Genomic DNA, 24,387 nt, shown 5'->3' with positions numbered 1-24,387 from the left:
AGGAAGTATGATCAGCTGTTTGTCTGTTTTGAGCAACTAATAAGGATCTCCCTGCTTATAAACAGACAGTACGCAAGTGGATAGTTGAGGCTATTTCTCTTGCTTATGAGGTCTCTGGCCTGCCATCTCCTCTGGCGATCAGAGCTAATTCTCCCAGGGGCATGGTGGCCTCTAAAGCCTTCATTTTGGGGGTTTTCCTTCAAGAGGTTTGTGATGCAGTAGACAGGTCGTCACTGTTCACATTTGTGAGGTTCTACAGCCTGGACCTGGATGCTGCCCCCCAAAAAAGTGTCCCAAAACGTCAATGACACAGCCCAAGTTCCCTCTAAAGGAAACATCTCAGGTAGTTAGTGTATACATAATTTGATTGCCAGTCCCAGATACTTCCTCTCCAGCAAAAGTCAAAAAATACTTTCCATCACAGCTATATATATATATATATATATATATATATATATATATATATATATATATATATATATATATATATATATATATATATATATATATATATATATATATATATATATATATATATATCAAAACATTTTACAATTTGTCATGCATTATCCACTTAGCAAGAGTCCATTTTACTCTGCTCTCCAGTGACTAGAGATCAAAATAAATCTTGACATCATGTCTTCTGGTCACTTCATTTTATTTACTGCTTTGTTCTGCCTTTGACTTTTTCTGTTGAGAAGAGTCTCAGTCAGTCACTTCACATCTGTCACTCATAACATAAGTGCTTGTGTGTTTGTTGCTAGGCTTGTCTCTCTCTTTCTTTGTCTCTGTCTCTCTTTGTCAAGATTCAAGAAGCTTTATTGGCAGGGTAAAAAGGGGTTGTCTCTGTTTCTCTGTTTTGTTCTTCTTTTTTCCTAAATCAGGTTCTACTGTGTTTGATGTCAATTCCAACACACTTCAGGCTCTCTCCACATGAACTCCTAAGGTATGGTACGGAGCGTGTTCGCAACAAGAAGAATTAGGTCACTGAGAGAAAGAAAGACAGAGGCTTTGTTCCAAAATCTAGTGAGCTGCCTACCTAGACAGTGCTTTAAATTCTGCTATTAGCCACATTATAAGGCACTATTGCTCGTATCTTTCACATAGAGGACAATCAATGCACAACATTGTAATAAGCCCATTGAAAGACAATATATAGATGATAAACAACGTGAGATAATGTCAATGACAATGTCAGTTCTAATATTTATGTGTGCTATTTATTTTATGCTGGGGTGTTGCAGTATAGTTAGCAATATGCGAATGCCAAATTATTAATCTAATAAAATCAATCTCTTGGGCATTTTCTGTTTATTCATTCAGAAATAGGAGTTTAAATGAACCTGTTGGCTTTCAAAGTCACAATATCCTCAGGCCAAAAGGACAGTCCTCTTGTTTTGAGGTGTGTGTGTGTGTGTGTGTGTGTGTGTGTGTGTGTGTGTGTGTGTGTGTGTGTGTGTGTGTGTGTGTGTGTGTGTGTGTGTGTGTGTGTGTGTGTGTGTGTGTGCATATGTGTGTGTGTGTGTGTGTGTGTGCATATGTGTGTGTGTGTATACTAACCTTGGTGGTCTTCACCTTGTTGCCTGTGCTGCAGCTCCAGCCTGTGAGGTCAGGCAGGACTTTACACTCCTCACCATCCACACACGGCTGCATCTGACACCACCACTTCTGAGCTACTATAGACGCTACACACACACACACGACAGAGAACATGGACAAGACCACTAAGGTTAGTACATAAAGACACAGTCACTTCCAGGAAGTATAGGGGTCATATCATGGAATAGGAAAAAAAATCTGGCAAAATGTTCCTGGCTGGGTGTAGCACCTACTACTCTGCACATCCTTTTAAAGAAACCTTTACAAATGCATACAACTCAGTGTGGATTTTTGTGTGTGAATTTTTCACAATGTGTTGCTAAGAAACGGCCTTATTCCGTAATCACAGGTTAGCCAATCATAAAAAAGGGCATTAGAGGTCATGGTAAAACAGCCTGATAATTTAGTTGGAGAAATCGAATTGAAAAACGGAATTACTAGGGCAGTCAATTTAACATGTTAATTTAGTACATTTAATTATAAAACATTAATGCATTTAATCATGTGCCCTGCACGTACTACTACTACTACTACTACTACAACAAAAAAGAAAAAGAAAAACACACTTGGAGAGCAGGCAGTACAGAATGAGTACTCAAACAGGATGGGACAGGACAGCAGGGTTCCTGAGATGCAATCTTTGAAAGCTGAATGGTTTGGCACAGCATCTTAAAAGCATGCCAATTGTGATTCAAGACGTGAAACGACAACTAAAGACGTCCTTCTAGTAATTAATTATAATTAACGTAATTAATTCTATTAAAATTCAAGCCCCATAAATAAAGACTGTGTACCTTGACTTAAGCTAAGTGGACCCCAGAGGAAGACATACAATTAGAAAAGAAAAAAGAAAATAGTATGACCCCTTTAAATACAGAGGATCATGGATCAGCTCAGGAGCAAGAAAATGGCAAACAGATGAGGAGCTATTTGAGATGATACAGAGAGAAAGAATGAAGCATGAGATGGGTTGAAACTTGGCTTATTTGACATTTCCTCTCACGCAGAGCGCTGTGTGTAGAGACACTTGAGCTATTTTTTCCTGAGCTTACAGTCAGGCAAAATAAGATAACGATCGATTCCTCTGTCAAGTGGACAGTGTTGACACAATATTAAATGAAACAGCCAGACAGCTGAGGGAGACAAAGAGACCGAATGACAGAGAATGAGGAAAAAAGAGACGGGGGAGAAAGAGTGAAAGATGCAGGGTGCAATTTCTCGTTTGACCCTTTATCGTTGTACATATAGGGGTGAATTTCAACAATCAGATCATCCAGACATTAAATGCACTGAACTAGTTCTGTCAGTGAGTATTTCAATAAAGTCATTATCATTGTTTTCAGCGCAAACACTTTATGTGCATTGGGCTATTTTTAAAACTCTGAACCATTTGCCTGAATATAATTGAAATGAACTGAAGATCCGTTTTACCATCCACACAGGAGGGTGCAGCCCTTGTCGTTCCAGCAACTTGTCCTGGGAAGCAGGAACACTTAACCGTCTGTGATCGCTCCTCAATCTTATTTCTGTTACAGCAGCGGTGGGCTGCAATCACCTCACATGTGCCAGCCTTCACGTGCACTGCAACAAAGAACACACACACATTTCATAAGAATATTTGTCTCTGAATGACATTGCAGTAAGCATTTCATTCACACAGACACATCTACAGTCAGTCATTTAACCACAGTCAAGGGATAGAGTGTTATGCTTTATGCAATATTCATAGTTGAGCTGTCAATCAAATTATATAAATATAATATAATAAAAATTGTATATATATATATATATATATATATATATATATATATATATATATAAAATCAATTAAATATTTTTACATTTTAATTTGCAATGTAATTAATTTTAGATTTTACTTTGAAATCAAATTCATTACATGAATATATACATTCAGATATTTGTATTACATTTCATTTCAATGTAATATTTTTTAAATCAAATTAATTATATTAAAAAATATTATTTATTTTATATTTAAAATATGTTTGAATATTTGACATATTTGGCTGTTTTGTCTTTTTTACCTGAGTACCATTTTTTTTCTTTTTTTCTTAAAAAATTGTAAGATAAAAGTTCAACTTAAATGGTTGTTGTAAGATTTTTTTTAATAGAATTTACAGACAGGTCAGGGGACATTAATTTTATTTGCATTAATTGTATTTAACTCTTTCTCCTGCCATTGATGGAAATTTCCAATAGCTCCTCACTGTAGAACATGAGAGCCAGGCGGCCAGTTTGGATCCAGATCCAGGGGGTGGAGTTGGGATAAGATTAGGGTTGGGGTAGGTGCATACGTTAATAAAACACAATCTAAAAAGTAGCTAATTTAATTTATTGTTATTTTATGCCTCACTTCCGGCTGTAGCTGCATCCCTTCTAGCCACAACCGCTGCAACTTCACAAATAGGCCTGGAGCAAAGTATATAAAGTGGCAGGATTTGGATCTGGATCCAAATGTATGTTGACCAGTGGATCTTGTGTTTTGCAGTGAGGACTATTTGTAATTTGTGAGACGCTTGACAGAATTGTTCTCATTTTCCATGTTTTTTTTCTTTCCCACTGTTATACTGTAGGGGACCCTGTTACACATCTTCTGAAAGAGTACTAAAGCACATGCGAAGAAAATTCAGAAACAAGTGATATCGCATGTATGTAAAATAATGCAATCACCAACAAAAACTCTGTTTTGATCATCGTTCTGATTCTGATCTGGTGTAGTCTTTGACAAAACAAAAAAACAAACAAAATTGTATGAAGCTAGAATAAAACATGAAATTTGAAAACCATGACATTTTTGTAAAAAAATATTTAAAAAAAAATGCTGCTGGCAACTTTTTAAAAAGAAGAAAAGAAAAAAGGAAACACTGCATGGGAAATTAGTTAATTGTGCTAAATTGAAATGTTACCATACTTTATAGCTATTTATATAGCTATATTTTAGCCAACTCAAATAATCTAGGCCTGTTTTTCTTATGCAGGAAACATAAGAGCTTCCCGGTATTTTTGCCAAGTTTAATTAAAGCTCTAAGGGTCACAGAGATGAAAAGAAGACATAACCAAAAAAATTAATAACAGAGCTGCTCTGGGTGCCTGACGGCTACTTGCTAGGCCATCAAAATGATTGAAATTCTAGCAGAGACCTTCACTATCTCAATATCACATCAATGAAACATGTTTTTTCTCTTCCAGAGTGTTTGAAATTTGTAGACATGCCTTTGAAACATTAAAGATGAAATTGCAATGTAGAAAAACACAAAGCTCTATTAGAGAAAGGAGAAAATGGTAATAATGAGTAAAAAAACAAACGCCTGAATTCATTTTTTTCAAAGATCGCTCCTGATTTTTCTCAATCCACCCAACTTGTCTAAAGCATTCAAAACAGTTTATTGTGGATCATTACAGCTTAGTGGGTTTCACCCTACAAAGCACAAGAGGCTTCAGCTGAAATTTAGGCTGAGCTATTGAACATGCTCCTTAATGTTTGAAACAGGTCTTAGCATCAGCCGCCGTGTTTACAGGGGGATACTCATCAAACTATGAGGTGGTCTAACGTTTCAGATCCCTGTTTGGGGAGGGAGTTTCAGTACAGGGACCGTTAGCGGACTTGTACACAGATCAATACTGCAGCTTTGGGGCGTTTTTTTTTTTTTAATATCGGCCAAAATAAATCCTCTAAATCTGTGCTGGGCCCTCTATCCGAAATCTTACTTGCTTGTTTCAGATTTATTGGCCATGAAAGCAAGTTGTGCCTTAGTTTTTGGCTTTGGTTTCTAAGAAAGAAAAAAACGCAAGCTGTCTGCCCAAGTCAATTTATATGTGGGTTTTTGATATAGATAGCATGGCATTAAGGTTGCTGCACTTCCTCTAGATAATAATAATAATAATAATAATAATAATAATAATAATAATAATAATAATAATAATAATAATAATAATAGAGATACATGACAGACAAGTGCAGACAGATGCAATTGGTGTACAAGTAAAGGCCTATTCACAACAAGTCCAAATATGTAATGACATTTTAAGCAAAAGTTTAGATATTAGTAAAACTTCTCGATATTGAGTGTGAAATATTAGACTGTGATTACAAATTTTGTATTCAAAGGTTATGTTGATGTTTCTTTGGAAGCTGAACGGTTAATTCAGTAATATAATTAAACTGGGAAATTCTTATTTTAGTGCATTGTAGTGCTTTGTATACATCCTTAAAACAAGATTAGCAAAACTTAGAATAAGTTTAAAAGAATATTTATCTTATTTAAAGTGTAAGACTGGTATTGCAATCACTATCCCCTCTCCCCCTTCCCCCTGACTCAAGGTTGCCAGATAGGCTGAAGGATCCAGCAGGAACGTTTGTAGCTGCAGCTGTGGGAACTAGAGCAGCGTCAATTATTCTTTGCTTGTTGCAGTCCTCAACTGATGTTGATGTTGACATGTTGTGTTTTGGCCTGAAGCTCCACCCTCCACTTATCTACCAATCACGTTCAGCTCCCCACGAGTCAGTAGTGTGTCGGCATCCGGGTTGCCAATTATTCCACTTATACTACGGTTACCACACCTCAAGACATCGATCCGATTATATATTTAAAGGGATTTGTCAGTTTTTTGTATTTAAATCGCTATTGTGAGTAGGACTTTTTCTTCCGTGTCTCATCCAGTGGCTCTTTTGCTGGTTCCGAAACGTAATTTTAAAGCTGGTAATTTAACGGCGGCTTGAGCCGTTGATTCAGTTATTAATGAAGATATTAGAGGGAGAGAGAGAGAGCGAGAGAGAGAGAGATTGGTACACTGTAAAAAGTGCTACACCCTCAAAGTAGGGTTTATATATTTAAAATAGTTATAATCTAGTTTATTTTATTTGTTTTATACTAAAGAGAATCAAAATACTTCCTCTTTACTTAAAATGTATCAGTTTTTATATAACAAAATATTTTAAATAAAACCATTGCAATTTATTTGGGTAGTTATTTGTATGTGATTGTTGTGTACAAGAAATGTTATAAAAGTGAGTTGACATACACAATTTATTTGAGCTGGGCTGTCGAGGTGGCAGGTGTGTTCATCAAACGTAAATAATTTAAATTTTATAAGTTGGCATTAACCGTTTTTTCACTGGCGCGAGGGGACTTGCCCAGGCATATGCAGTATCTTCCTCGGCACTTCAACTGATCATTCGATGCAGCGGATCTGAATTTCAGGAACTGATTAACACGGTAAGTTGAACAAATTTAGCCAAATGACTGGTAATGTAAAGTCACGCGAAATCGCTTACTCCAGGGAGCTGAGGTTAGGTTTGCAAATTGTACTGTATAGCTAGCTATCCTGCACACATGGCAAGCTAAGATAGCTGCACAATGCGGTCGAAGGCAGACAACAGTTAACGTTTGTAAGTTAATATGAAATGAGTAAGTGCTGTGAGTAAGTGTTTTATATCATCGTCATTGTAACAACATTCAGGAGGGACGTGTTTAAAAATGCAGATATGTAGGTAATAATTCATTGCACAAATGCCCTCAGTTATATTTTTATATTGCACAAATTCAATTTCGGGATCATATGCGATCGAAACAGTAGCAATTTCAAGACAATAGTTCAATAGCAAATAAGGGAAAGTAAAGTGCAGGACTCTGGAATCAGTGATTATGTTAGTATACTTTTGCCAGGGCTCTCAAGTCTCACGCATTGGGCGTGAGACACACGCATTTCAACCCGTTCACACGCTCACACGCCACACCTTGTATTTCTCACGCAGAGAAATCGCCAGGGTAACACACACTGAGTTGAGCGCTATTAGAGGAATCAAGCGAGTTCCGAGTTCTGACGGCCCTGCCACGCACCAGTTTAATCTAATAAAAATAGAGACCGAACAGCCAATCATAAAATAGATTTGCTGTATCTGGGTAAGATATGGATATTCCCTCCACCCAAGAACGTTTACGTTCTGATTCCAACGTCACATTCTGTGATTCACGCCACGGCCTCGCTCAGTGAATCAAATGCTCGCTGAAGAACCGTTAGTTGGCAACTAGAAGCAACGATGACAGACGCAGAGACACAAAGATAACGCTGTTAAGTTAAGTTTCTGACAGCACTTTGTTTTCTGTTCTTAATCCCTCAACAAAACTTAAAGGAAGCTCAATCATGATTTGCAGGAAATGCATTTTGCTATCGTACGTTATTGCGCTCTCACTCTGTGAACATCTGTGCTCTTCTGCACTCGTGAATGTGGTGATGGACAGCTGTCCTCATTCCACTAGTGTTTGGATGTGATTTTTTTAACTCACTTTCATTAATTAATTTATTAAAAGTAACTCCATTTTGTAAGATCATTTTCATCTAAGTAATTCTTACAGTCGAGCTATTAACACATTCCACAGAACCACCCAGTGGATTTAGTTATAACTGCGAGATTTAGAGGGATTTATCATGGATTCACTGCATTTACGGCCAGCGAAGCAATATAGTAAAATTTCAATTTTATTTTTATTTTTCGAATATTAATTACAGATCGAATATATTCGTGCTCACCCCTATTTATGGAAGCTGAAGTGTAGCGATATAAAATTTGCAATGCAATATGCAAAATGGCAATGCCATAGCCTAGGCAATGCATTTCAGTATTTAAATTTACATTTTCCATACCATGTGTGCAACATTTGGAACAAAATGATAATTCAAATTGAATAATATAATTTACATTTGCTATTTCCTACACTAGTTTTAACATATAATTTAAACATAAATTGTATATTGTAATACTTTATATAAGTTGCAAAATTAAAATTTAAATGTATTACAGAAATTACAGAAATAATTAGATGTGTTTAACATGTTCCAGCAAAAATTGTAGCAAAATTATCATTTAAATGTTATTTTTCTAAATTGCATTTAAACTTCCATTTAAGATACTTGCGATTGCATTTTGATTATATATCCCGCAATGAATGTAGCAAAATTCAAAGTGGAATTGAAAATGCAAAACTCCATCTCGCCTAGGGCAACCAAAGAGCTAGAGCCGGCCCTGCCGCTGTCATAAAGAGAGGAAAAAATACAACCATACTGATATAGCAAACAATAATCATAGGCAGCTTGTCTAAGATTATTTAAGAGTAAAATAATCTCTGTTGTAAACCACAGCTCACATCAGCGCGACCACGCTCATGTTAAGGTGCCACCAACCTCTGGGCTGAAGGCCTCAAAAACCTGCTACCAACACCAATAAACAACGCTAACCATTCTCTCTCTCTCTCTCTCTCTCTCTCTCTCTCTCTCTCTCTCTCTCTCTCTCTCTCTCTCTCTCTCTCTCTCTCTCTCTCTCTCTCTCTCTCTCTCTCTCTCTCTCACTCACACACACACACACACACACAAATTAAATGCATATTTTTTTATTTGTACGAATGAATGTGTCATTTTTCATATCAGACCCTCGTACCCAGCCAAACCCCCGTTGCTGCCGCCATGGCCGAAATCTCACTCTGAACTCAGTTCAAAACTTGAGAGCCCTGCTTTTGCATTACTAATTCAGATGCAAAGTTCAGCTTTTATAGATGTATGCTTAGTAGACTGTCTGTTTTAAGAGATTTCATCCACTTTTTTAATGCTGTATAGTCGGTTATTGACGGATTTGTGGTTGAAAAACCCTACAACTTCTAATCCATAAATAAGTTGCATTTAACACATTTTTAACCTTATTCTAACATGCATTTTCCTGGCCTTTAGATACCCAAGCGCTTTTGTTACATGGGGTCTTCAAGCTTCACATCCAGGTAAGAAACACTTCAAAATAGATACACAGAGCTCATCACAGGGCTAAAGAATACAGTGCAGTATGCAACAACAGTATCTTTTTCGTGCTGTGCCACATTCAGTAGAATTTCACATTGCTTAATTTTGGTAAATATAGTTGTAAAGATGGGGCACATAAGGCAACAAACCTCACTAAAGATTAAATATCATTCTTGCTTTTTTTCATACTTAAAAATAACTATATAGTGAATATTTGTATTTACTGCTTGACACTAATTTGTATCCAAAACTCTCATGTTGTTTAAATCACAGACAAAAAACATCACTTTTGGTGTGTAACTAAGATGGTTTTCTTCTCTTTACAGATCCGTTGAGAGTTCCTGAGAATCAGTTGCATATCACTCTTTACACATAAAAGGTCCACTAAAACATGTTTAAGAAAGCATTTGAGGTGAGAAATAGCCAATATAATATTGGAAGCCACTATTAGATGTATAGTAGGACCTTTTTAATCTATCATCAGGCTGTGAATTTAGATCAGATTTTACTTTTTGACAGGAACCATCTGCCTCTGTGGAGAAAAGGAGAGAAGTGGTCCTGAGATGCCTGAATGAGTACATGGGGGAGAGACAGGAAGACATCATCAGTGTCCACCACGTATGTATTGGGCTTAAAGCTACTTTTCTATTTTTCTGTCTGTATGTATTAATATTGTGATGATATGGGGTAATTACGCTTGCTCTTGAAAGATATTTAAACTCTGTAGCTTAAAGGAATAGTCCACTTTTAAATGAAAATTTCCTGATAATTTACTCACCCCCATGTCATCCAAGATGTCCATGTCCTCCTTTCTTCAGTCGAAAAGAAATTCAGGTTTTTTGAAAAAATTCCAGGATTATTCTCCTTATAGTGGACTTCAACAAGCCCCAGATAGTTGAAGGTCGAACGTAGAGTTTCAGTGCTGCTTTAAATGGCTTTAAACAGTATCAGACAAGGAGTAAGTGTCTTATTTAGCAAAATGATTGGTCATTTTATAAAAAAATTAATTAAAATGTATAAACTTTATAGAAACAAATGATCACATCACAAGTGCTTCCACCAGAACGTGATTCCGTATTCTCCAAAAAGCTTATACGCTAATTGTCCTAAGCCTTCCCTATTCGACTTACGTAAAAAACGGAACTGGTGCCAGAACAGGTGCCACATTTAGTGCAAGCTTTTTGAAGGATATGGAATCATGTTCTGGTGGAAGCACTTGTGATTCGATCATTTGTGTCTGTAAAGTATATACATTTTTTAAAAAGAAAATGACAGATTGTTTTGCTTAATATGGCCCTTATTCCTCGTCTGGGATTGTTTAAAGCCCTTTGAAGCAGCACTGAAACAAATTTTGAACTTTAGCCATTTTTGTGCCAATTGAAGTCCACTATGAGAAAAATCCTGGAAAGTTTTCATTAAAAAGCTTAATTTCTTTTTGATTAAAGAGGTGGACATGGACATCTTGGATGACATGGGGGTGAGTAAAATCATCAGGAAATTTTTATTTGAAAGTATACTATTCCTTTATTAAGAGGATGACCAATCAGGTACAGGCAAACACAATTGCATTGTTTTATTGTAATGGATCATTTGAACCAGGAAAAGACAACACTCATGCTACAGTAGATCATGATAGTTTAGTACCCATACTCAATGGCATTGTCATGGTAGACTTCACTCTGGTCATATGCTCTAGTCAAAGTATCCATCTAGTATCCACCACTTTTATAAAAAAAAAAAAAATTTTTGACTTTGTGTCTTATCTGTCTTCTACCTGTCTGCGATATGCATCTAATTTACAGCTTGTCTGACCAAAATCTTTATCTTTTTTTGTCTCCACCAATAGAGTCGTGATGAAACCGAGGTGCATATTGAGCTTGGCAGTTTTAGCCCACAGAAAATGTACATGTGCCATCAACCCGACACTGGATGATCATAGAAGGACAGCCCGTGGTCAGAGGTGTGCCAAACCTGTCGAAAGCATGCTGCCTCCTGTTGGACTTACCTATGCCCTTGACCTTAAGTATACCTAAAAACTGATGTATACTTTTGAGATATATCAGAGGCTCTTTGTGGGGCTGATACTTAATGTGGACTTTGGACTGTGTTCTGTTTTCTCATTACCTCAAGAGGTATATACTCAACAGCGTATGTAATCTTATGGCTTACATTTACCTTTATCTAAACATTGCAGATTGGGCAGTTTGGATATTTTACTTTACTCTTCAAAACAGGTTAAATATACACGTATACAGTGTTATATTATTGTGTACACGTGCAGCCACATTTATTGGCTGTTTTGTAGTCACTGTTAAAAGTGACACTGGTTGACATTAAATAAATATTATTGTCTTCAGTCTATCTTCCCATCTTTTTTTCTTCACTTGAATGTGTAATTGTTATTAAAAAAGTCTGATTATGTAAAGTTAATCACTGTAGTGCTTAGAATATAGACATTTAGATGTATTTCTTGAGATTATAGCTATAGGGCTCAATTAAAATGTTTATTCACTTGTGATTAAGTAAATTTTACTAAGAAAATACATTTCATAAAACCTAATTAAAATGAGTACAGGTTACTTGTAACAACCCACAAATAAGTTACCTGTACTAAGAAAAGTAGGTTTATCCAACTGATTAATACTAGTATTATTATTTAACTCAACTTGATTTTGTTGCGTTTGTATTAAGTAATATTACAGTGTTTATTTTACTTAAAAAATGCTGCAAGTTGACTCAACTTAAAACATCCAATGCAGCCACTTGCCTCACTTTTTATGAGTTATATATAGGTAGTACTTTTTACAGTGTATTAGGCTACCTCTGCATCTCTAAACAGCACTGTAATTAGATCGCTAGTGACTTTTTAGTCCTGTAATTTCCGTTATTACTGTTAACTATGCGAAGTGATATGGAACTGTAATGCTGGTCAAGAGAGCTGCCTGGAACTACGTTCGCTGTGCGTTTCCCAGAAAATAATTGCACACCTCAGAACGTTCAACAGCCAATCAGATTCAAGCATTCAAAAAGTAGAACAACTTTTAAATGACAATATCTTGGCCAGACTACTGTTGTCAGCGATATGATTATTTGAAATTAACATGATTTCTTAACGTCTAGTGACATATCAGGGCCATTATTGAAATACATTTATTACATACAGTTCCTTTAAATTATATATTTAAAGTAAGGGTTTTATTCTTACCCCACTGAAGAGGTTTAAATACCTCTCAAATAAGATTTTTTGTATTTACTTTAAAAAAAAAGAAGAAAAAAATGCCTTACAAAATATAAACTTACTTCAAAAACAAGTCTTTATATTTTAAGCAGTTTTGAATATTTCAAGGATGTTTAGACCCTTTAGAATACTTAGTATGCTTTTGTGTCATTTAATTGCATCAGACTTGGTGTGAACAGATCTTAACTGGCAGTAGAGCATAAGGAACAGACTAAGCAATGGAACCACTGTGATGTAAGATGAACCAACCAACATGATCAAATGTTACATCGGTGTTAGAATGGAATGACCTTTAGCTAGTTGAAACATGAAATTCTTGTGAGTGCTGGGAAGGAATATCCTTCAAAACAGAGCACACTTTATGTTGCTTTAAGGAATGGCTCTGTCCTTCAGTGGATGGGCAGCACGGGGTGAAACAGCCAATCAATTCAATCTCCGCACACATTACCTCACATCAGATTAATCCATCCTGACTGGGTCAAAATGGGGGCTGACGCTGCTGGTCAACAGCCTGTACTGTGTGTGCGCGTGCAAAATGTGAAAATGTCAACCGTCTCGAGAGATCGACTTCTCAGCTGAGAAATGGTTCTTTCAACCATATTCTTTCTCATCATGCATCTCACTATCTGCAGTGACAGGGCATTTCATTTCTGTGTTCCCAACATGATGGGATTCCACAATACGGCCCCTGAAGATTAGAACGAGGGTGTTGTTCTCTCTCTCACACACACACACACACACACACACACACACACACACACACACAAACTGACATACAGCACCCGAGAGGAGTTTGGGTCAGGGGTCTGGGAGCGTGTGTTTGCCCTAGGAGAGTTATGTTTTTTTTCTTTTTTTCTTTCTTTCTTTTCATTTCATACTTTCTTCTTCCTCTTCTTCTCCCTCCCTCTCTGGCCCTTATGTCCAGCAAAAAATGAATTTCCTACTCAGTATTTTTTTGTCTTGTTGTAGTACAACTATCTAAAGACTTAAACCAAGATACTTTTACTTGAGTAGCAAAATGTTGTAAGAACATTTCTGAAAAATATATCAGAATTAAGTATTATCTATCTATCTATCTATCTATCTATCTATCTATCTATCTATCTATCTATCTATCTATCTATCTATCTATCTATCTATCTATCTATCTATCTATCTATCTATCTATCTATCTATCTATCTATCTATCTATCTATCTATCTATCTGTCTATCTGTCTGTCTGTCTGTCTATCATAAATATAAAGATTTATTATATATTACATATTTTTTAACATTCCGTTTTGAATCTATTTTATAGTGAGATATTTAGTTGCTATTTCTGAGGTCCCACCACTGCCTGTTTTAATACCAACTTATCAAACTGCGCTGATTGAAATGTCAAGATGTAAATACTGTGAGTGTTGGATCCTCTCAGAAGGGTGAATTATATTACTCAGTCATTACAGACAGAAAACCTTCAATTCGTGTGGGAAACATTGCGTAGCTCAGAGGGAGTGCTGCCCAAATCAGCTGTAAATGCCAAATGCAAATATTTGTGTAATCGGAATGAGAGGGCGATGGCTTTCCTGTATCGTGGGACCACAAGACGGCAAGGAGACGGGCTTGATGCATCAGAAATCATCAGGATGGAAAGAAAAAGATTTGTATTCTGCACCTTACTAGCCACAAGAGATGCAGTTAATTGCTCAGTATGTTAATGATATCTTCATGGTGTTTGCCGGCTTTACTTAGACAGCTTACTTAGTCTCCAGAAACTCTGTCTGTCTTGGGCTCTCTGGTTTTGCGATCTCTAGGTTTATCCTGCCCAAGGCTAAACAGGTCAAATACATCAAGGCATCGCAGTGAACCCTTCTAATAACATGCAGGTGTGTTCATTTCTTGATGTACAGGCTTATCAGGGTTGGACAAACTTCTGAATTTAATTAATTTGGCCACACATCAAAGGATGTTAAATATAAAAACGTAATGACAGAAAGAATTTACTGAATTGAAAATTCAAAAACATAAACGTTTTTGTTGCAAAACCTACAACAAAAAACAAACGCCAACATAAATTTTCTCTAGTATTTCCTGAATTTGAACAAAGTTCCATCATGCAACTTTAGATGGCACAGGCTGATAGATCCTTAACTCAATCTGCTTGCAATTACATCATTCTCTATAAGGGACTGCTGATTGGTTCCTGCTGTATCAGTAGCCAATGAGCTCGCTGATCAAACAATTTCTGGTACTTTCTGAAACCCTCCACCTTCCCCAGCTCCAGCTATGAGTAATTCATGTATGCTATATTGTACAGCATGTTTTCATGTACATTTTTAAAATTAAATACGGGCAAAATTGGAATCTATATATTATTTGTTGATAATTGGCTTCAATTTGAAGACTTTTGGGGAAGATTCATTCTTGGAAATTAAGTTAATGTGGGAATCTTCTGCAATCACACATGAAAAAAATACTATAGTATAGTAAAATTACCCGTAAATACTATATTGTTTTTTAAAACAGTACAATAGTAAACATACTACTAGTAAATAAGGAAAGTGCAGTAAATACTATAATATACTACAATTTACTGTATATCTTTACTATAGTATGGTTCAACACTATAGTGGTAATTTTACTGTAATTTTACTATAATGTACTATAGTATTTTTTCTTGTGGGATGCACCCAAAAATGTAAATATAAAAAAATTCTCATAGTTGGTATTTCAGACATTTATTATTAATATCTTATAATTTTTCTGGAAATACCCCCTGGATTATGCATGTGATAACATGTTTATAAATAATAATTAAAAATGACAACACTAACAGAGATTATAGCTATTTTAAATGCAACCTTAATAAAAAATTTAATTCTGAATAACATACCACAACACATTACTGTAATTTCTGGTGGTCGTGATGATGATAATCATGATGGTGTTAGGACGTTTCTGATATGCCAACCCAAAACACGCAGCCTTCAAGAACCAGTTTATAATTATACAAGCCCACACTGATATATCAAACAGTTTCTTGTTCAAAGATCTCAAAAGTCTGTAGGGAAACTGACAGTCATTATGTCTCTGAAGGCGCATCCCCTGTGGCGTAACTTTTAAAATCGACTCTTAAGAAGAAGAGCCCTCAAATGCATAAACATATTCATATACACATGCGCAAAGATGAGCTACAAACACAGGCGCTTTTAGGAGGTTCACACAAAACCAGTAGAGTTGACATGAAATATACAACAGTAATTGACAAAAAAAAAAAAAAAAAAAAAAATCAGGGTTTTGAAGTTTTAAAATTCATAATAAAATGTGTCGGGTTAAGTACAAGAATCTAAAAGTAGCTTGATCCCCTTTCACAAGGAGCATTAAAGGGTTAGTTCACCCAAAAATGAAATTTATGTCATTAATGACTCACCCTAATGTCGTTCCACACCCGTAAGATCTCCGTTCATCTTCAGAACACAGTTTAAGATGTTTTATATTTAGTCCGACAGCGTATCTAAGTGTAGGCACACTATACTGTCCATTTCCAGAAAGGGAATAAAAACATCATCAAAGTAGTCCATATATGACATCAGTTAGTTCATTAGAATCTCTTGAAGCATCGAAAATACATTTTGGTCCAAAAATCACAAAAACTACGACTTTATTCAGCATTATCTTCTCTTCCGGTTTTGTTTTCAATCCTCAAATAAAGATTAAAACGGTTATGAATCAGCTTATTGATTCATGATTCGGATCGTGTGTCAAACCGCTGAAATCACGTGACATTGGTGATCCGAATCATGAATCAATCCGCTGATTCATAACCGTTTGAACCGGTCTTGTGGGTGTGGAACGACATTAGGGTGAGTCATTAATGACATAAATTTCATTTTTGGGTGAACTAACCCTTTAATCCCAGAAAATTGCTATAGAATTGCTACAGTAACTTTGGTGTGAACGCAAACACATCCCAGGATTGATCCCGGGATGGGGACCTAACATTGCTGGGATCAGTCCCGGAATGGGCCCTGTAAGGGGTGTGTCGTGTGACTCTTTGTCCCTGGGTTTTAAATGCCGATAAATGTCCAAGTCGCACATTACCAAAGAAGAACGTTTGTGTTCGTCACATCCTGATGTCGCGTGTCTTTACAGGATCTGTCTGAACACATGCACAAATTCAAAAAAATCACTGGCAGCGTGAATAAACCAAAATCAAACAATGCTGGGACAAATTCTGGGACACATTATAAAAGTATCTTTGTATAAAAATCTTTGTGTAATATCAAACACACCTGAAGCATTAATCAAGGTCTTTTGGTTCATTTGAAAATCATCATGTTATAGCGCAGGGCTGAATCTAATAGGAATAGGTTTTACTATAACTATATAAAATGTTATCTCATATAGGAGTATCCTACTGATAGAGAAAAAGGGAGAAAAAATATAAAAAGAGATATTCTACCAATAGAGAAATGTAGCGGGAAAAGCACAAAGCCAATGTTGAACTCACTGTGTTATACTAGCAGTTCTAAAGCTTTCATTTCGTTATCGATCTTTTGGATGGCTTTAATATATCACTGAATTCACCTTGCTTGTGTGTGTGTTGTAATAGTAGTTGTGCGCTCAATTGTTTGTGCACTGTAATACACTGGAAGCAGATTGCTGGCAGGTATTATAAAACAATGCAGTAAACACAGCCACATGTTCTCATATAGTATTAACCTGTTTGACTGCTCATAAGACCAGATGCATAAGCGACACATTGCTGACGGAAATGAGTTTTATGTGAATCTCGCTTTGTCAGTATGTTTGAAAGCACATTCAAATTGAAAATATTTCTCAGCAATACAGACTAACACGTTACAAACTACTGCACTGAGGCAGAGAGGAAAAATGTCAAGAAGACCTAAAAATGGGTACATGGCAATGTGCTGTGTTTATAAGTTGTTAGGTCATTTTTTAGAGTCACATGTGCTATATGAAGGCAACATTAAACAAAAACAAAAAAGTTAATTTACAGCACTTGCTTACCAGAGAGACAATAATGTCACTGAAGAAAAAATATGAAATATGATGCGTGATGCGTGAAGCTTGAAGAAAACAAAGGACAAACAAAGTAAATATCATATGTGAAAAGAATATTTTTTGTCATTTTGTCAAATTATGAAAAAAGAAAATTACGTGAATTTGTATTTTTGTATTTTAGGACACTCTAGCTATATGAAAGCAGTCTAAGCAAAACAAAAGAGCCTGCCATTTTATTCCAAAAAATGTTCAACGTGTAATTTCAACACCGAATATTATTCTACAAAATACATAATTTAACCGTCCACTTGAAAGGTACACGGTCCTCCAACAAAGTCTCAAAAGGAATAATTAATGTGGCAAAATTTGTTCATTCCAACAGTGCTGCTCTGAACACAGATTAGTCTGTAAAAGCTCTTTTAGACATCTTTGCTGACTGTGAAGTCAATATATTTCTATTTTTTATTAAATTATTGGTACTATAAATGTATACACCTGTTAACTTTCATACATGCTCATGGTGGACAGGTATCTAATGTAAGTATGCTTACTGCTAAAATATACATACTATGTTATACATATGTATTATGTATGTTGAGCATACTGTAACTAAAAATATCTCCACAAATTGCACTAGCATTCCACCATGCGATCCTCTACTATATTCAAACAAAAAGACATGATAGTGTGTGATCGAGCTTCTTGTGTATTATTGTAGTATTGTAATATAATGTAATGTACTATATATCTGTTGATGTATCTGTTGTCTAACATCTGCTTTGATTGGTCGAGTTGGACTGATAGGTGAGTCTGATGACATCTGATCTCCTCTGGAGATGCAACCATATAAACATCCCCAGAGACATATTTCACTTTTACAAGCGGATTTTTCCTCCCGCTTTGCGAGGGGGAGTTTCATGACATGGCTATTAAAGCCTGTGTCATTTTATGGCCATTTCAATCAGGCTCTATTTCAGAGGACAAATTGAGCTCCACCTCACAGCAGGGTTCACCAGATCCCCACACCCATCGCAATTCAGATTACAGATCATTTTCACACACACATACACACACACACACAGACGCGCACACACACGCGCAAAATGTAAGCAAGAGAGAATTCGAGAGACCAGTCAATGCGAAAAGTCAGAAATTATCAATCTTAAGAGGTACTGAACAAAGAATAAACAGATGAAAATGACCACGATCATCATCATTACCAGATGGATGCTGGTAATGCTTTTTTAATGATGTAGTTTTAGTTGGGTTTGTTCAGTTATGTTTGTGTATATGTGTCTGCCAGAGCAAGTTTCAACAGCCGTGTGCTTTACTGCAGTCTGCATCAGTGGAGGCGTGTGTTAAAAACAGAGGCAAGATGGATTGGGAATATGGGCGTCCCATTAAAAACCCTTTTAACCTGCTCTCTAGTGTTGTCCACTATGACTATACAATACCCTGCTCTACTGTAACAACTCTCCACATGGACCACCAGAGTGGTTTTATCTTTTTCTTTTATTATTATTTTTCCGAAGCTAGTCAGCTGTGAAATTTCAATTTTTGCAAAACTTTTACAAAGTCTGAGTTTAAATATAGATAATAGTGTAAAAACAATATGAAAACAACTTATTAAAGTTACAGGTTACCTAATAGTTCTGAATGAAAACGAATATGACAATGCTGATATGTTGGTCTTGTTGGAATAGATTGGCTCTGCTGCTGCTGATTACTATTGTCAATAGACACACGACACGCTGCTGTGAGCAAGGCGTGATGTTGCTGTACACTATAGCATACATGAATTACCTGTTTGCTCAATGTACGTGGAGCTGGGGAAGTTAGAGGGTTTCTGAAAGTGTGCTGCAACCTTCTACAGAAAAAGCTGACCAGTATTTAAAGGTTGATCAGCAAGCTCATTGGCTGCTGATACAGCAGGAACCAATCAGCTGTGCCTTATAGAGAATCATGTGATTGGAGGCAGATTGAGTTAAAGGGTTTCTGTCAGTAAAAGTGTTTACTGAAGGACACCTAAAGGATTATTAGGATCACCTGTTCAATTTCTCATTAATGCAATTATCTAATCAACCAATCACATGGCAGTTTCTTCAATGCATTTAGGGGTGTGGTCCTGGTCAAGACAATCTCCTGAACTCCAAACTGAATGTCAGAATGGAAAAGAAAGGGGATTTAAGCAATTTTGAGCGTGGCATGGTTGTTGGTGCCAGACGGGCCGGTCGGAGTATTTCACAATCTGCTCAGTTACTGGGATTTTCACGCACAACCATTTCTAGGGTTTACAAAGAATGGTGTGAAAAGAGAAAAACATCCAGTATGTGGCAGTCCTGTGGGCGAAAAGGCCTTGTTGATGCTAGAGGTCAGAGGAGAATGGGCCGACTGATTCAAGCTGATAGAAGAGCGACTTTGACTGAAATAACCACTCGTTACAACCGAGGTATGCAGTAAAGCATTTGTGAAGCCACAACACGCACAGTGATCAGATTTCTGTTGAGACATTCAGATGGTAGAGTCAGAATTTGGCATAAACAGAATGAGAACATGGATCCATCATGCCTTGTTACCACTGTGCAGGCTGGTGGTGGTGGTGGTGTAATGGTGTGGGGGATGTTTTCTTGGCACACTTTAGGCCCCTTCGTGCCATTTGGGCATTGTTTAAATGCCACGGCCTACCTGAGCATTGTTCATTGTTTCTCACCATGTCCATCCCTTTATGACCACCATGTACCCATCCTCTGATGGCTATTTCAAGCAGGATAATGCACCATGTCACAAAGCTCAAATTGGTTTCTTGAACATGATAATGAGTTCACTGTACTAAAATGGCCCCCACAGTCACCAGATCTCAACCCAATAGAGCATCTTTGGGATGTGGTGGAACAGGAGCTTCATGCCCTGGATGTGCATCCCACAAATCTCCATCAACTGCAAGATGCTATCCTATCAATATTGGCCAACATTTCTAAAAAATGCTTTCAGCACCTTGTTGAATCAATGCCATGTAAAATTAAGGTAATTCTGAAGGCGAAAGGGGGTCAAACACAGTATTAGTATGGTGTTCCTAATAATTCTTTAGGTGAGTGTATAAAGTAGTCTTTAGTTTTATCATATTTATGAAAGACAGATACGCTGTACCAATTCTTTTCGAAAACAGCTGAGCTTGTGCAGGCGTGCAGTGGGCCGAGCTAAAGAGCACAATCATACACACACAAAATACATCATGGCATTTTATTTTTATTGAAAGTAAATGCCTTTCTGATGTGATTTTTAATGACAAAAGAGAGAAGAGCAAGCTCCTCAAAAGGCGGATTCGAACCAGTGTTGATCACTTCAAAACAACATTTGATTAACCATACACTTTAAAATGATGTTTGGCACAACCAAGCATTGTAAGGCTGAGCTAGTGTGAATAGCACTTGCCAACAAGGCACTATTTGCACTTGGTGTGAATAAACCGAAAAAAGGAAACCTAAAAACTTGTTCCGATCCTGTAGGAATGTATTTGGCAAAAAACATGATCAGCATCTGCCATCATGACAGTTTTCTTGACAGAACTTTATATTTCTCACATAGATAGACTCATTTTTAAAATGCATTCAGTAGACCAAAGCATACCATATTCATGTTGTTGGTGATTTTTGTTTGCAGAAAGTGCATTGTGTATGTATGTGTAAGTGTGTATCCTGGCATTCACAACAGCCACTTCTCGACGGTCCATTAACCAAGAAAGGATGAGTCACTTTAAGAGGCTTTTAATATGTGGGAGGGGCTGATCTCAGGCTATCATCCAATCACAGTCTGCACTTGTGCAGTTATTATATTCATTAACGCAGATGATTATGAAGCCTTGATGAGAGGAAACGCCCTGCTGCTTTCGAGCCCTGCAGACACCTGGAGCAGTTACACTACTGAGAGGGATAATGGAATTACACCTGCACCAGTGCACTCTCTCTTTCTCTCTCCCTCTCTCTCTTACTTTCTCCCTCGCTTTCTCTTCAGTCATTAAGAGATTGTTTCTCTATTAAAGTACAAGCCCATTGCTCCTTTGTTGTAGTGTCTATTGGAGCATGCATAAACCAGATTAAAGTGGGTTGGTTCTTATGAATCCTACTTTCCCTAATGAGTTCCACAGATATAATAGCTCTGTTTCAACACTTAGTGAGTTGCCTACCTAGACAGTATTTTAAAATGTATTTATATAACAGTATATAAATAATACTAAAATAACACTATATACTGCATTCACTATCAGAAATGACCTGGTCTTAACATTTACAGATAAAAAACATTTTTGCTAAAACATACCATTTGGGCGTATTTAAATGTGAAAATTACGCATTTACAGCTAAAAATATTTACAAATCTTTTATATCATATTAAAAACAGGATATAAACAGAATACAAAACACAATGGACAGAAATGTGTAGGAAAATTGCAATTTTAGTAACAATATAGCTTTAAAAAGATATTTTGAGCTGCTAATCCCACACCTACCTCTAAACTGCCCATGATGTGTACAGTTATATATAAAAAAAAACATAACAGACAGACAACTGCAAAAATGTTAAAAGCATTTGATATAACTGCCATGTAACGTGTTATAAAGTTAATTATTTTCAAATTTATAATGAGATTTTTTGTTTTTTTTTTTACGGTAGGAAAAGGCAATACCACTTATTTTTTTCAATACTATACATATACTTTCAAAAGCCAGTATCATCGATATCGATTCTGATACCTCTAAACCAAACTTTTAGATTATTGCTGAGGATAAAATGGGTAATGATGCCCACTTCATATTATATTTAAGGCCTTAATTTATTCATTTTTATTCTGACAGTGTATGATTTATATTAACAATTATAAAACAGAACATGGTCCATTTGAATTTTAATGTTCAATTTAAAGCTACACTGTGTGATATTTTCCCCCATCTATCGGTGAAAAGGCCATCCAGTGAATGGCCATCCAGTGAATAATAGTGTCTGTTCCTCTCAATTCTGATTTCGTTTTAACTCCTACGGTGGCTGATTTAGTCCAAGATTAACATGGCAATCCCCCTCTTCACATTCGACATGCTGCCATCGAGAGTTAAAACGCGAAATGCGAAGCTTGAATTTATGGGTATGTCCCTCTTTGGCTAATGTACTTTCAAGATGGAGGGACAAAATGGCGACCAGCATTCGAACTCTCACCCGTATGCATTTTCAATTACATATTATAAACTTACGAGAATACTTTATAAATTGAAATAAGTAAATGTACATTAATGAGCACATATATTTTTGTGTTTTTAGCTAAGAATAAACAAAAAAAGTTACACAGTGTTGCTTTAAATAAATGTAAAAAACTATGTACAAATTCAATTGGTTTATTGTGAAAACTATTGTGCCTATATTATGGTTTTCTGTCCTCTGATAAGCATTGTTCTGGGCTGCATTTCCCAAAAGCATCATGAGGTTAAGTTGATCGCTAAGATGGCAATGGTATTTTATGATACTTTTGGGAAACACATCCCTGTTTTAAAGCAGCACAGACAACACTCTCTGTGACTGAGTGGTTCTGTCTTGCAACATTAGTGTGTTCAGATGAGCAGGGATAGTTCTATCTTACACAATTATTAGCTAACATTGTCCAATCACTGCATATGCATCTCATGTTCATAAAACCATTGGTAAAAATACACCTTATCAATATTTTTTTGTAACAATACTTGGAATACTACATCAGCACTGATATATTATCCACAATAATATTACAGAGCATTAATACAATTATTGTTTTATGAATTTATATTGTTGTTGTTGTTTTTTGTGTATTTTATATTTCTATTGTCAGTCAAAGCATAGGACTACACCAAACTAAATAAATATTACATGATAAATAATGGTTAAAAGATTGCAGAAAATGCTATTCATTTCAAGGTTTTATTGCATAGCCTTGTTTAAGATTATGCAATCCTTCATAAAACAGAACAGAGTGAAATGTTATCACTGAAGAATGTTAAAGAAGAAGAAATGAAAATATGTCTTTGATATGACAATTGAATACAATAGAATAAAAATATTAATGCCACAATTTTAATATAAAAAATAATTAATCTGTAAAAGTTGTCCCAATGTAAATAATTAAAATTGCAGTACTGTAAATAATGTAAGTTTCAGTGTCTATAGAAAAGTAAATGTGCATGTGGTTGAACCACACTTTACGTAAAAATACATATGAATACTTCTGAGATCACTTTGAAATTCCAGATAAAACAATAGTTTACCCTTTGTCAAGGTAAATTTGTTTTACTTTTTTTTATCAAAGTGAACAAAATACATCATCAATCCTTCTTTCAAATCGTGTTTTGAATTACCCTGATTCATTTTGGTAAGCCAAAGCCACTTTGGTAAGTTTATATTTTAGACCTGTCAAGATGGTTTTCGCGGGGGAACTGAGTACATCCCAGCAAGCAATTATCAGCAAGCAAAAATACTTCTAATAGCTGTCCAAACACAGCCCTGACGTCTGGGCTGAAACAAGGAAAAATTTGGGCTGTCAGTGAAAATGTATTAGATGTCTAACCATAGCACAAGAATAGACTAGTCGTTTAGAACATGAACATGTTAAAGGAATGAAACCAAACACTAGTGTTGTAGTACTCGAGATCGGTCTTGGTCTCGAGACCGGTCTCGAGACCACTTTTTAAAGGTCTTGGTCTCGTCTCGGTATCGACCG

At 36.1% G+C, this 24,387-nt stretch overlaps 1 protein-coding gene across 1 annotated transcript in view; it reads right to left on the bottom strand.

The window, feature by feature from the left end:
• Positions 1 to 24,387, bottom strand: part of tafa3b (TAFA chemokine like family member 3b) — a 136,903-nt gene that overhangs the window by 3,930 nt on the left and 108,586 nt on the right. Inside the window, exons 3-4 of the mRNA XM_067413667.1 lie at positions 3,031 to 3,180; positions 1,561 to 1,685 (exon numbers count right to left, since the gene is read on the bottom strand). Coding sequence (XP_067269768.1) covers positions 1,561 to 1,685; positions 3,031 to 3,180 — 275 coding nt within the window. The remainder of the gene's footprint in view (positions 1 to 1,560; positions 1,686 to 3,030; positions 3,181 to 24,387) is intronic.

The sequence above is a fragment of the Pseudorasbora parva genome, chromosome 13 (genome assembly GCF_024679245.1).
Source record: "Pseudorasbora parva isolate DD20220531a chromosome 13, ASM2467924v1, whole genome shotgun sequence".
NCBI lineage: Eukaryota > Metazoa > Chordata > Actinopteri > Cypriniformes > Gobionidae > Pseudorasbora > Pseudorasbora parva.
This window is presented reverse-complemented; position numbering and strand designations above follow the sequence as displayed.